This window comes from Mixophyes fleayi, chromosome 3 (genome assembly GCF_038048845.1).
Source record: "Mixophyes fleayi isolate aMixFle1 chromosome 3, aMixFle1.hap1, whole genome shotgun sequence".
In the NCBI taxonomy this organism is placed as follows: domain Eukaryota; kingdom Metazoa; phylum Chordata; class Amphibia; order Anura; family Limnodynastidae; genus Mixophyes; species Mixophyes fleayi.
The window spans coordinates 34,978,636-34,993,835 of NC_134404.1; the positions used below are offsets into that span (position 1 = coordinate 34,978,636).

A 15,200-nucleotide genomic window follows, 5' to 3' on the forward strand; every position below is an offset into this window, starting at 1 on the left:
TATTTTCTGTGTGTTCTTTAAAGATAGAGAAATATAGACTGATTTCAGGAACATAAATGAACAAAACAATAGTAATTGTCTTTTTAACAATATTTGTAATTTGTGGTAGTTTCTGTTCATGTTTATATAGTGGAATATGAAGGAATCATCGCTTAACACAAATTACTTTCTAACTTTGTAGTTAATGTTGCCGGAATTAGTCTGTGTCTGCCACCGTGTCAAAATCGTGTATTTGGATGAAAGAAAGTATTTTGATTAATATTGTTTTACCTTGCGATCAGTACGCCACGTGTCATGGCGCAATCACACGATAAATCCCACATGCATACACTTGCACTTACACATTCACTTATATATATATATATTTCATATTTATAATAGTTCCAATCCACAGTTGTTTATGAGCAGATGTTATTTGGTTTATAGTTATATATTATAAGGTTATATGTACACATTAGTGAGATCTAAGGGTCAGGTCATAGGAAACATGTCATGTCTGGTATCATTCTAATCCCCTATTTATTCGCAGAAGTCCGGTTCATTCGCCGAAAGGATCGTACATTGCGTGCGCTAGTTATGGATGATAGGGAATAAATGATTAGAATGATGTTGTCTGTGTAATGCTAATAGATCAGTTTAAACTAATTATCGGCGGGAACATTAGTATTCATCATCTGGAGAGCTGACCCCTACTCTTGGAAAGCTGACCCCCACCCTTGGAGGGGGTTGTTTGAACTGACCTATGGACTGCATTACACTGGACCTTCCTGAAGCCTGAACCTATGGAAACTTACCAAGTCACCTGTATTGTATTTACTGTAACACCAAATGTATAGACAATGCTTATTGGAGAACGATGAAATTACTTTAATAATTTGTAGGAGATTATACAATAAGTTTATTTTATGGTCATAAGTTTCATATTAAAGTCACCAATTATACTCTGCAAGCTCCGGCCGCTTATGTTATTTAACCAAATTATTTTAAGAAATAGGCATCAAATGCAGCAACTCAATAGAGGTAGTGCAAACCCTCTGTTTAACATACAAGAAATTTAGAAAAAGCAGACTTGCGCAGAGGATGCCCATATATTTATTAATAAAACATATATAAAATAATTGCAATATAAATACACAGACATATAAATAAATATATATATATATATAAAAATGAATGTATATATAGACTCATAAGCTGTAGACAAACAAAATTGTCTCCGATGATCTATTAGCTGATATAAGATAATTAACAGAGGGTATTCCTCTCTAAGTCCACCAACTGAAAGGTGGTCCAAATGTATAAAAATACAAAAATATATCACAAGGTTGAGTATAGGAAATTCAGTGTGTCCATCTTGAAGTTGTAATTAGATGAAAAATATGTGCGCACCAATAGTAATCCAGGCGGAAACAAAGCGTCAAGGTAAAGTTTCTCCTTCAGATTGGTCTTTAGTTGAAAACGAATACTTCTAGATTCCAGATACTCAATCCAAATAATATTTAGGAAAATCCTCTGAAGCTACTGCGACGCGTTTCGTCTGCCAAAGCAGACTTTATCAAGCAATGTAGCTAAATCTGCCATCGGTGACGTTTTATAGGGAAAAATCCTCATTATCTCAATTGAAGCCATATGTCAAATAAAGAGACAAATTGCTTAATCTGTGTAGTAATTGGTGGAACCACCTTTTAACCATTTACCAATAGTTACAATACTAAAGAATATATATAAATGTAAAATATGAGCATGTTGTAAATACCAAACGTGTATAGCACACATAAATACACATGTATAATAATAAATAATAATAATAATAAAAGAAAAAATATATATATATATATATATATATATATAATCGACAAATAAAAAATAATAATAAATATAAAAATACACATAAATAACAATAAAGATAACAATAATAATAACAATCGCTAAATAAAAACTTCGCTATAAATATAGCTATTAATTACAATTCTGAAGATACCCGTGATATTGAAAAACGAGGCAATTCACCGCTTCTTATATATGTGTTACATTCAATATCACCAGCAGTTAATGATTTATATACCTATAATAGACTCCAGTTCTAGCCCCTCTGAACTGGCCTCTACTATAAATACCAGTCGTTGAATTCCATTGTTTCATTTAAGCCTTCAGGGTATAAAGTTTGCAATTTAAACATCCATGAGACTTCTCCTCTGCAGAGTCTCTTATATCCATCCCCCCTTCCTCAATGTCACATCAATTGTCTCAACCCCAATAACTAACAGACCCCTTGGGTTGCTGTTGTGGTTATCTCAAAAGTGCCTAGACACACTATGGTTATGTACACCTTTAAGAATATTAAGCCTATGCTCTCTAAACCGGCATTTTAGAGAGCAAGTGGTTCTACCTACGTACTGGAGTCCACAAGGGCACTCCAGCACGTAGATAACATAGGTGGTCTCACAGTTAATATATTGCGTGCAGCAAGCGCTGTATGGAGAGGGGGGATTGGAGGTGCTGTGAGAGGTGCCTCTGTTGCCAGCCTCCCTCTCCCAACGTTTTCATACCCTCCTAGGAGCCGGGCACAGTCGCCGCAGGCTATGTCCGTCCTCCTGATCTGACAGTCAAATAGACTGCAGACACTGCGTGAGGAGGGATGGCAGAAGGTAAGTGAAACCTTCTCCCAGCACAATGCTGAGAAAGAGGGGTAGAAAATCGCAGTGTGTCCCTGAGCAGGCTGCTTCTTACTAGGAGAAGTCATTCTATGGAGAAAAAAAAAGATTCCATTTTTAGCTCAGGAGACAGGGTCAGGCAAAGGTCACTAGCATAGTGAGCTCTGCTAGGCACTGGATTGTTGAATGTTACCAATGCAGTGCTGGGCCCTGGGGGAATCTATTACACTTTCTCCATGGTGGTCTCTCACTATTATGTGTGCAGACACCAGAATAAACAGCCATTTTATAGCTTCCCTTTTCTGTCCTGAGTCCTGATAGAAAGGTTTGGGGATTGTTATTTTCAAAAGTCTATTACTTTTACTCTGGGGCTTTATTGGCTGTATTCCAGGCTCACTTTCTGTTCAGTTTTGTGTGCTGCTTGTTATTTATATTGTTTTGTTACACTGTTTATTACACTGTTTTGTTTGTGTTTTGTCCCATCTGTTAACAAGGTAGAAGGGGAAAAGCCATGCGTGGTAAAGCTGGTGTTACATCAATGTTGAGTTTCACCTGGGCTGTCTGTCACGTTAAGTTACCATCAGGTCAGTAAGGCGTGCAGGCTCTGTGCGCAGCCTGCCGGCTTTCAAAGAGCATACGGTGTAATACAGCAGCTGCTGCTTTACATACGGCAACACATGCCTGAGTTCGGTCTCTCTCCAATACGGTGGCTGAACTTGCTCAGTTGGTGCTGTCACAGGCTGTGGTCGCTCCATCTTCTGATTCTGCTTGCACTGTAGCAACTGACATGGGTTCTAGTTCGCTAAGTCAAGGTTTGACTGTTTCTCCCTGGCGGAGTCTGTACAGCCTGCTTGGGTACAGGGAATTACATCCTCTGTACAGGGTTTGGTTTAGGTTTCTTCCTCTTAGAGAGGATGTTACAATCTGCGGCACCGTCTTCCTCACATAAGCGTAGGAAGATGGCGCCACAACTTCAGGAAAATAAGTCAGATTTGACTGTAGTTCCCAGAATGAAGGTAATTTATTGGTGAATTCTGACATGGATGCTCCTTCGGTTGTGGAAGAGATTCATTCGGTTCGCCAGAGTGTGGAGGAATTAATACAAGCTGTGTGTCATGTACTTCACTTTCCTAAGTAAGAGGTTCCTCATGTTGCACAGGCTCTTTTTGCATGGAAAAGAAAAAAATAAATAAATAAGAAAAAAATAATTCTTTCTTTCTCCTGGCTTCTTCTTTATTGGAAGATTTGTTGTCAGAGCCTTGGACTTCCCCAGATAGCAAGTTCCAAGTATTTTGGTGACTGCAGTCGGTTTATCCTTTTCCTCCTGAAATTTTTTGCTAAATGGTAGACGCTTCCACTTTTGGATGCTGCAGTTACAAGGTTAGCCAAGGTAACTACTATTCCTTGTCCTACCACAGCCACTCTTAAGGATTATACAGACCATTAGGTTAAGGCCGTCCTTAAGTTCATTTTTGTGGCAGCATGAACCTCTTTCAGGCCTGCTTTGGCATCTGCGTGGGTTAACAAAGCAGTAGAACGCTGGTCAAAACACCGTTTTCAGGGTTTGTTACCAGGCAGGCCTTCCTCTGAACTGCTTCCATTAGTGGAGCAAATTCAGAGGGCGATAGATTATTTACAAGAGACAGCTATATGCGCGGGACTGATTGGTGCACGTATTTCAGCTCGTCGTATTCTCTGCCTTAAGTCCTGGAAGGCTGATGGGGAGTCTGAAAAGGTGCTTGAGACCATACCGTTTTCTGGGGGTCTTTTGTTTGGACCTCAGCTTGACTCCATTATCAGTCAAGCTACAGGTTGAAAGGGCACTTTTCTCCCAGTTAATGCTCCCAAACAAAGATTATCCAAATTCCAGTCCTTTCAGTCCTCAGGAAGTTTTCGGGGTTAATATTCCTCAGGCCAATCTTCTACAGGCCAGTCATCCGCCCCTAGGGGTGGTTTGCTGCGTGGGCGCCAGGCCTAGTCGGTTCGACGTCCAGCAGCGAAACCTGCAAGCAAGCAGTCCGCATGACCGGACATTTTGCTCCTCCGCTGTCGGCAGTGGTGTGAGCTGATCTTTTCTTGTTTAGGGATCAGTGGTTGCAGTCTACTACCGATGTCTGGGCTTGGGTGTAGTGAATTGAGGATACAAGATCGGTCTGCTCTGTCTTTCTCCCAGACAGTTTTTGCCATAGGGCTTCCCACTTGTCCACGAAAGCGACTGGTTTTACGAGAAACGTTTCTATCCCTCCTTTATTCCGGAGTGATGATTCCTGTGCCAGTTTCTCAAAGAGGTTTGGGTTTTTATTACAACCTTTTTCTCGTACTAAAACCAAAGGGCTTATTCTGACTCTGAAAATCTTTCAACACCCATGTCACAGTGCCCAGGTTCAAGATCAAGTCTTTGAGCTCTGTCATTTACGGCATGGAACATAGAAAATTCATGGGGATTCTAGACATCATAAATGCCTATCTTCATGTACCTATCTAGAGGGGTCATCCGTTTCTTTTGAGGTTTGCGGTTCGGTCACAGCACTAACAATTTCAGGCTCTTTCTTTTGGTCTGGCTACGACCCCACGTATCTTCACAGAGATCATGCCGGTCATGGCTGCTCTGCTAAAATCCAAGAGGATTACAATCATCCCTTGTCTGGACGATCTTCTTTTAATGTCTCCAAAGGTGCTGTAGGCGACATAGCGAAGTAGTAATCCAGACTCTACAGTTTCACGGTTGGATTCTCAACTTCAAAAAGTCCAAGTTGCTCCCATCTCAGCAAATTATCTTTTTGAGTATTTTTATTTCACATCCATCAAAACGGGTGTTCTTACCAACCAAGACAGGATTCTAGCCTTGTAGAATAGGGTAAGATCTTGGTTGGTGGCAAGGTAGCCTTCGGTACATTTCGCCATGAGCATTTTTGGCAACATGTATCGACTTTCTAGCCGGTCCAGTTTGCTCAGTTTCATGCACAGCAGTCCCATTTGGTTCTTCTGTTGCAATGCAACAAATACCATCTGAATCTGGCGGCCCAGGTATTTCACCTGTCTCCGCAGACCAGTTAGTTGCTCCTTTGGTGGTTACATAAACAGATTCTCGCCAGGGGACGCACTTTATCAATTTAAAATTTAATCACAAAGGATGCCAGCCTTCGAGATTTGAGGCCTTCTGTCTTCATGCACGGTTTCAGGGTTTTTGTACTCAAAAGGAATCCAAGCTTCCAATCAATGTCTTTGAACTGTGAGCAGTCTTCATGCTTTATAAGCGCACAACACTTGCTGCAGGGAAGGCCAGTGAAGATTCAGTCAGACCATGCCACATTAGTGGCATACATCAATCATCAGAGCGGTACCAAAAGTCCCTTGGCCGGGCGGAAATTGTCCCTTCATCCGAAGGTGTTTTATCAGTTGGTGGAATGATGGTGTCACCCGAATATCGACATGGTGGCATCTCGGATGAACCACAAGGTTCTCCTCTTCTGCTCCCGTGCAAGAGATCCTATGGCTGTTGCAGTAGACGCCATGTCTGTCCCTTGGAGGTATTGCTTAGTGTACCTTTTTTCCACCGATAGCCATGCTTCCAAGGATGTTAAGAAAGGTAAAGAGAGAGGGTGTTCCAGTTCTTCTGATGGCGCCGGATTGGCCACAGAGGGCCTGGTACACCGACGAGCTCGGACCTGGCGGTTGCCGCTACGCCCAGATCTATTAACTCAAGATCCCTTTTTGTCATCTACGTTTACAACGTCTGGCTTTAACGGTGTGACTGTTAAGGCTATGATCCTAAGCGCTAAGGTGTTTCCGAACTTGTGGTGAAAACCATGCTTTGTGCTTGGAAACCAGCCTCTGCAAAGATTTCTCATCGAGCCTGGAAAACTTATTGACTGGTGTAAAAAGAAGGGATATCCTACTTCTTCTTTTTGCTTGGCCAGGTTACTTGTGTTCTTGCAGGAGTGGTTGGATGCAGGTTTGCGCCTTAGTTCTTTTTAAGGTCAGGTGTCAGCTTTTTCTGTCTTCTTTCAAAGAAAACTTGCTGTCATTCCTTATGTCCACATTTTCATTCAGGGCGTTCTCCATGTACAACCTCCATATGTTCTTCCGGTACCACCATGGGATTTGAATTTGGTGTTGAATGCTTTACAGCATCCGCCTTTTTGAACCTTTGAATACAGTGGAATTCAAATTTCTATCCTAGAAAACGGTTTTGCCCATTTCTGCGGCACGCACAGTTTTTCAGAGCTTGCTGCTTTATCTTACAAGTCTCCTCTTCTTGTTTTTCATAAAAACAGGGCAGTTCTTCGTAACAGGACATCTTTACTTCCTACGGTTGTGTCTGGTTTTTATCTAAATCAACACATTGTCATTCCGGTCCTGAATGATTTTATGTATTCAGTTTGATGATATTTCTTTTGGTTTTCTCAATGTTGTCCGAGTCTTCCGAATTTATGTGCAGAGGTCTCAGAAGATGCGCAAGACTGATCTTTTGAGTCTTTATCATGCTCACAAAAGAGGCTGGCTAGCATTCTAAAGTAATTATTGCTAGGTGGATTACGGCTGTTATTCGTCAAGCTTATAGTAAGGCTGGGGAGCCTGTCCCACATAATATATGCAAGCACTCTACACGGTCTGTAAGTGCTTCCTGGGCGCCCCACTATGGTGCTTCCAGAGAACAGCTGTGTAAGGCGGCCACGTTGTAGTCTGTACACACATTCACTAACTTTTAAAAGCTTAATGTGTTTGCATCCAGACTGTAAGCTCCAATGGGGCAGGGACTGATGTGAATGAGTTCTCTGTACAGCGCTGCGGAATTAGTGGCGCTATATAAATAAATGATGATGATGATGGCTTCAATTGAGATAATGAGGATTTTTCCCTATAAAAAGTCACTGATGACAGATTTAGCTACATTGCTTGATAAAGTCTGCTTTGGCAGACGAAATGCGTCGCAGTAGCTTCAGAGGATTTCCTAAATATTATTTGGATTGAGTATCTGGAATCTAGAAGTATTCGTTTTCAACTAAAGACCAATCTGAAGGAGAAACTTTACCTTGACACTTTGTTTCCGCCCGGATTACTATTGGTGCGCACCACGAAGAGACTTGAATCTGTTTTTACAAGAGCCGCGAATGCGGTAAAAGGTTCGTCTAGTAACAGCTTACTACTAGGGCGGTGAGTAAACCCGTCAAGGGCTAAGATCACTCTCATTTATTGTTGGACTAACTCATGGTTGCTACATCAAGAGCGTGTGGAAATTGTCCAGTAATACTGAATTTATGTGTGGTCTTCAGTTACAATTATGCTGTTTGTTCAACACGGACGGTATATTTTTCATCTAATTACAACTTCAAGATGGACACACTGAATTTCCTATACTCAACCTTGTGATATATTTTTGTATTTTTATACATTTGGACCACCTTTCAGTTGGTGGACTTATAAGATAATTAACAGAGGGTATTCCTCTCTATCAGCTAATAGATCGTCGGAGACAATTTTGTTTGTCTACAGCTTATGAGTCTATATATACATTTATTTATATATATATATATATATATATATATATATATATATATATATATATATATATATATATATATATATATATATATATGTGTGTGTGTGTGTATATATATGTGTGTGTATATATATATTTATGTCTGTTCTTTATATTGCAATTATTTTATATATGTTTTATTAATATATGGGCATCCTCTGCGCAAGTCTGCTTTCATATTAAAGTGTAATATCATACAGTATATAAGTATAGTGGAGTTTATGCAGAGTTTTGTCTTCCTTTTATATGCAGCGAGGTCTCAGAAGTCATCTGGAATTGGGCGTCTAATGGTGCAAGTCATCGAAGCAGCAGAACTGAAGGCCTGTAAACCCAATGGTAAGAGCGCCCTCCTGTCCCATAGCATCTGGAGCCAGCGAGGACAATAAAATTCCTGTAGCATGACAGAACTTGAGGCATTTACCATCGTTTTAACGTTTGCTCTGCAAGCTATTGTTCTCTGTCATCACCAATTTTTGGCTTAACTTGTCTAAAGAAGACGGGAAGCCTGCTGTGTGCAGGAAAATATCTCCCTTTACAGTCAGAACCTTCCCATTATCCCTTATCCCATTCCAATAAGCTCCTGAAATGGTTCCTTATCTATTTGTGAACGTTCTTTTAGAAGTCCATTTTTATTTTGGGATTACTGGCCATTTAAGATGCTGCTAGCAATAAAGGGATGGGACAGATATACAAGAAATCGGTTAATACAGCTTGGTATGGTGGGGGGTCCTTGGATATTTAGGAACCTTGGGCAGGATAGGTATAGCCCATCCAGGCGATCTATGGGGCTACTGTAAGAGGAGACTGGAAGTCCTGATGTAAATGTGTTTTCTCCTCCAGGGAAGAGTAACCCGTACTGCGAGGTTAGCATGGGCTCCCAGAGCTACACAAGCCGGGCAATGACAGACACGCTGAGCCCAAAGTGGAATTTTAACTGCCAATTCTTCCTGAAGGACCTGTACCAGGACGTACTTTGTATCACTGTGTTTGATCGAGACCAGTTTTCTCCTGATGGTAAGTCCGTATTGCCGATGTTTTATAATTATCTAATGGGCAGAGCCCTCTTTCCTTCTGTGCTCCTTCTATTCCATCACCCTCTGTACCTCTTGGCCTGCTTCCCTAGCCCTGTTTTCCCTGTTTTTTAAGCTTCGGCCTACTTCTCGCTGATTTCTACCATCCCTTTCACGATCTGTCCCAGAAATTATCTGATTTGCTTTACCCTGTCACTTGTGTTTGTTTATATTTTGTTCTTTCTGTATCATGTTGTGTCTTGGTTCTCTGTTTTCTGTATATGTAATGTACGGCGCTGCGGACCCTTTGTGGCGCCTTATAAGTCAAAGATAATAATAATAATTATAGAGAGCGGTTCTAGAATCCTAACAGCCGGCTGTTGTTTCTAGTTCATGCAGTGGAACATTCCCTGTTTCAGCTCTCTGTCTTTACAGCAGCTCACCACCAGAGGTCCTCACTGACTTTAAGTATCCGGACCCTAGGGGGCAGACATCCATTGAAGTTCTTGTGTGGGGCCGCTTTAAACAAAACTTAATTCCGCATCGAAAAATAGACTTAAATCTCATTTTTCTCTTTCAGATTTTCTTGGCCGAACTGAAGTGCCGGTAGCGAAAATTAGGACTGAGCAAGAGAGTAAGGGCCCGTCCACAAAACGTTTACTGCTCCACGAAGTGCCAACGGGGGAGGTGTGGGTGCGGTTTGACCTGCAGTTGTTCTAGCTGGGAATCGCCACATCACGTGGTTGGATTTGATCTGCGTGCACTAGGACCACGCGTACGGACATAGCGCCCTGCTGAGTCCTCTCCTGCCTGTCTATGCAAGCCCCGGTTCCCTGGTCCACAGTGCCTTTAACCAAGCGAAACGCTAGGGCTTCTGTTTTGCAACTATTTTAAGGTTCAGTTTTAACTTTGTGCCAGGTAAAAAGGAAGTTATGTTCTACGAGGTTATTTAGGATCTGTAAATGCGAGTACCTATGGCCTATCTCTTAAACATTGTGCCATGTCATTGAAGGGCTTCCGAATAACCTAAAAATCTTCCCCATGGGAAAATGGTAATTGATGACCTGATTTCATTAGAATTTTGGCATCTTTTGTATTATATTAAAGTTATTAAAAAAAAAAAAAAAAAAGATATAGATCTATAAAACTTTATGAAAGCTCAGTACGGAGACACTGTAATTTATAAATGCAGATTGTGTAATAAGGTGGTAACTTAGGGGAAAGACTTGTAAAAATTTCTAGGAATTTCAGCGTTTCATGAATGAGAATAAGGAAGGAGAATTATATATTGATAGTCAACTTGTATATTTATATATTTCCATGCAAACACACTGGTTGGGTTTTTTTTATATTTATGTTGTGAATACAATTAATCAAAATTAATGTAGAAATAAATCTTAAAGGGACACTATCATTTTTTTATTTATATTAACTCGGGCACACTTAAAATATATACAACAGCATCTGAGTTATGGATCAGAAAAGTAGTCCTAAAATAAAGACCTATAAACTTATCTGCTCCGGCTATGTCGCCCACACAGAGTTTTGTCCGTGTGGTTTCTGCCCGGAAACCCAGAGAGAAATTTTAAAATGAAAATATTATACTAAAAAATAGGCCATGCGACATTTATTTACATGTTTATATTTTATTTATATAGATTATGTAACAGAAGTTGATATTTAATGCTACTGTCCCTTTAAGCGCATGTGCTGCTGTATAACTGTTTGAAACTGGAATGCAATAGTAACTTTAGCAACAAATCATTAGTTTGGTTGTGGAAGCCTGATATTCTAGAGCGGACGTAGCAAGCTGGGGTGGAACCACAAGTCCCAGCCTCCGGATTGAACAAAGCCGGAGAGAGCCACAGGTCGCCTGTTCCAGAAATAGCTGTAGTTACCTTTTATGAGACAAAAGACTTGAAAATCATGATGATGACCGGGTGTCTTGCAGCATGCACGGCTTGCCTTACCTGTCTTACTGCATGTGTATAGGCTGACAGCGCATTAATACAAACTGAAGATTATAACGGGTGCCCTGCGGTCATTATTGTGTCCATTCAGAACCAGTATGTGCAGCCGGTCAGATGCATGATGGGAAATATTAGACAGAGGTTAGAAAATGGTTCTGTTACAACACTGTGCCTGTAATCCAGAACTTGGTTCTAGAATATGACAGGATTCCTAACAAACTCTAGTCCAGAACAGCTTGTATTGGAGTCTTTAATGCTGGGATGATCTCCTAACCCAACTTGTGATAAATTCAGGAGATTTTCTGATATTGGATATGTTCCACCCATGAGCACTATGGACATTCAGGAACTACATGACTTCTTATTGGTGGATAGAACAAGGACAGAGACTAATCTACGCATCCTATGCTATTTTCTTTGACAATTAGGTTGCTACAGCTTACAACACATTTAGGACTATATGCGACTAAAAGGTAGAATCTGATTGGTTGTTATAAGTTCCAGTACAAGTGGTCACAGAGCACTTAGATATAAAACTCCTTTGGCTAATAGATCATTTTGTACTGGCCAGGCAAACAGCATAGCAGCTCGTATTACTAGCTGTAACATTGCTGAGATAAGAGGTTATCTGCACAGAATGAAGTGGTCTGTGTGTTATTGAAGGTGTAATGAGAATAGTGTGACAATGGCCACTAGAGGGGAGGAGGGGAGGTTGGAAGGGAACATTCTGCCATAGTCCAATCTGAGCGATGTTCTATGCAAGACTTCTGTGGCTGCCTCATGTGGAGCATTTGTCATTGTATCTATGTGAATAATCTTTTTAGCTTCTTTTTAAATTTTAACGTTTATTAAACCAAATGTCTTGCATGTAGTGTAACCTGTCCTATTTGCCATGTACATTTCAAGCAGCGGGAATTATGCACATTCCACACAACTAGGTATCATCCCCCAGATCATCTGTCTAGAAGTGGTTGAGGAATGTGGGGTTTTACTTACTAAAAAGATGACCTAGATGAGCGGCCACATTAAGTCCAAAATGCACCCCACTCCCCACCAGTTAGGAACGCTGGAAGGGCGGCCGGCACTGGAGAGACTTCACCCGCTCGACTTGATGGTTATAAGTAGAAGAGCGGAGTCAGGGCCAGTTGTCTTATATGCAAAGGCTTCTAGCGCTTAGGGTTAGAGTGGGAGCTGGAGGCAGGGGATGTGGGGCCTATTGGGCAAGATCCTGAGTGAACGGTTGGGACGTAAAACTTTTATTTAACACTTGTTAAAAATCCAAAACCTCCTCCCAGGGCTACAGTTTATGCATTGACGGTGATGTTTTCCACCTACGCTGTGATATTGCAGCCAATATCGCGGTGACCATTGATCCAGCCGCCTGGCGTTGGCAACAAGTGGCACGATCTGCCCTTTGACCCTGCACCTAGGTGTAGAAATGGCTCGTCAATCTCGTCACTCACAATCAGACTGAACACCTGGATTGTATAATGTGTGGGAAGCTTAAAGTGTATCCTTTACCTGTCCACAGTGGAGGCAGCCATTTTGTGGGTGGAACCAATATTCAATATATCACAGCTACCGGACCTCCCGGTGAGGCCTTCTCCGTGTGTAGATGATTGGGGCAATTTAAGCATGGAAGACTTCAATACAAGGTACGACGGTCAGTGACATGACAAGTGTGCTTCTTACAGTGAACCAGAAGGCCAGCTCTGCCATTATATATCTAAACTCCATGAGTCTGAAGTCTACAATACTAGTGTGCGTGATGAACTTCAGTCTTTGTAGACTTTTAGTCTAGGACGGTTAGGATCATAAAATTGAGCATTTCCAGCTATACTACAAATCCTCCAGCTGGAAAGGCCCAGAGGACACACAAAACTGAGGGTGCTTTATGTACTAATTATGTAGTGTACATACCAATCAGACCTGCTTGTGTGTTGCTATGGTAACAGAGCCACCTCCGGCCTACATACTCATTAAGACACGAGTGGTCTCAGTTTCCAGTCAGCGTTTATACTCAGCGCTGCGCACAGCAGATTGTTCTGATGTGAATTAACACTCTGGGGTGTCCTGAGTGGCTTCTTATTGAGGCCCAGTAACTATTTACAAGGAGTGTCTAGAACAACAAACCACCTAATTTGAAATAGTCCCAGTAACCAAATTAGGTACTATGTGGCAGACTGGGGTTCCCAAACATTAGTTTCTATATGCAGTAGCATTATTCCAGAGGGTAATAGATTGGGAACATAACAAGGAGAATAGTGTTGAATTCACACTGGACCTCTCCGGTCTCAGAGTGCGCACCTTGTGTGTCACTCGGAGTGGACAGCTAGTAGAGCACGTTCCCACTTATTGGTGAAGTGGAAAGACGAGTTAATGCAGAACTATACACCTGACCAATGCTATATGGCAGCTATATATCAAGTAGGAATCTAGATAGACTTATTATATCACTCCCAGACCTGACTGCACCATCTCTCCCGGTGTTTCTCCCAATAGCTGGTTGTGTGGAGATGCACCAGCCACCCTCCATATTCCCCACTATACAGGTCTATTGGAAACATAGGGCCTACATCCTAGAAGTGGATCTTAGAAGTGTATGAAATTAACGATGGAGGACCTTACCCCCTCCTGTCTGGCTGTGGTCTCAATCCTCATAAGACTACAAGAACATACGCCTAGATTTCTCAATGAATTTGTCTGACCCCATTGTGTGTTGAGAATCTTGCTTTGATTGTCAGCCAATGGGGGTCACTGAATTCCATCATTGACCTTTTGTCTATTTATCCCTCTTCGTTTCTCTGTTCTTCATATTGATCTGCTTTTGTTGCGTTAGAGATGCTGGTGCCATTGGATCTGTGTGCTGCTTAGACTGGTCATTAGATTTGGAGCTTACATTTACTGCCAGATGGATCCTCCCTTTTGTTTGATGTGTGTATACCTGGTCAGTAATACTTCACATAACTAGAAGTATCCTAAGCTGACCTAATGCTGCAGAGCTGTAATTAAACGTTTTTAGTTCCCTGGCTGAGAGAGAACAGTGTAGCCCCTACCACCACCAAGGCGCCCATCTAGGAGGTAGCCATAGAAGAGGCTGCCATTCTGCTGCGTGGGGCATGACCAATCTGGTATGGGGGCGTGTCCAGGCCACAGGGCATGGTTAGCCTTTTACAAGTGTTTGACTGCCAACCCCATCCCCAGATCCCATCCAGGCTCCTCGTTATGGCTCCCACTAGTGTAAATGTAATATAATCATACAAATTGATGGCCGGGGGTACGTCATCCTGCCCTACGTACGGCTCTGCTAAGATACTTTATATTACAAAGCCTGTACTAGCGCTCTCTTATCTAGAGAGAGATCAATATTTACTTGAACCTGTATTCCAATAATATGTTACAACAGAAAATACCATTTGTGTGGGGGGAGGGGGGTTGTTATGACATAGGAAATTTCTTTCACGTTGGTATTAACTTACTGACCTGGATATAGGGCAGGTTTGAGTAGCGACTCTTGTGTTTAGTAACATCAGTTTCGTCCGCCTCAAACTTATTAAGCTGTTAATAAAACTTGATTATAATAGAGATAAAGATAAATAGCAAGAAAAGGTATATGTACATTTGATTGATTTGCACTGTTTATAAACCAATAAATTGCCTAATATATGATGCCTTAACCGAGAGACAGGGTTATAAATAAGGCAGACGGAATACAGTATTAACATTGTTTCCAGCCTTTATCTGATCTGCATTAACACTGGGTGTAATCTTATTATATTTGTTTTATTTGGACTGAATGTTTTTTCACTATTTTATTTGAAGCTCAGGCAAAACGTTTGGATAATCGGGTGTTGCAGTGAGGAAATGATTTATTTTAGATGCTGTGACTTGTAATCTGCAATGCGATGTTTAAAATGTAAAATAATAACTTGTGTTTAACTGGTTTTTTTTTTTAGCTAATATACACGTTTGTCCTGCACATTATTGTGTTGATGCTAAAATGTATATAAAATACAAACCATGA

The 15,200-nt window shown here is 41.2% G+C and overlaps 1 protein-coding gene across 2 annotated transcripts in view; it reads left to right on the top strand.

Moving 5' to 3' along the window:
* Nucleotides 1-15,200, top strand: part of ITSN2 (intersectin 2) — a 121,303-nt gene extending 106,103 nt beyond the window's left edge. For both annotated transcript variants that reach the window (XM_075201354.1, XM_075201353.1), the window contains 3 exons: nt 8,449-8,532; nt 9,037-9,210; nt 9,787-15,200. In XM_075201354.1, coding sequence (XP_075057455.1) covers nt 8,449-8,532; nt 9,037-9,210; nt 9,787-9,926 — 398 coding nt within the window. In that variant the 3' untranslated portion in view covers nt 9,927-15,200. The remainder of the gene's footprint in view (nt 1-8,448; nt 8,533-9,036; nt 9,211-9,786) is intronic.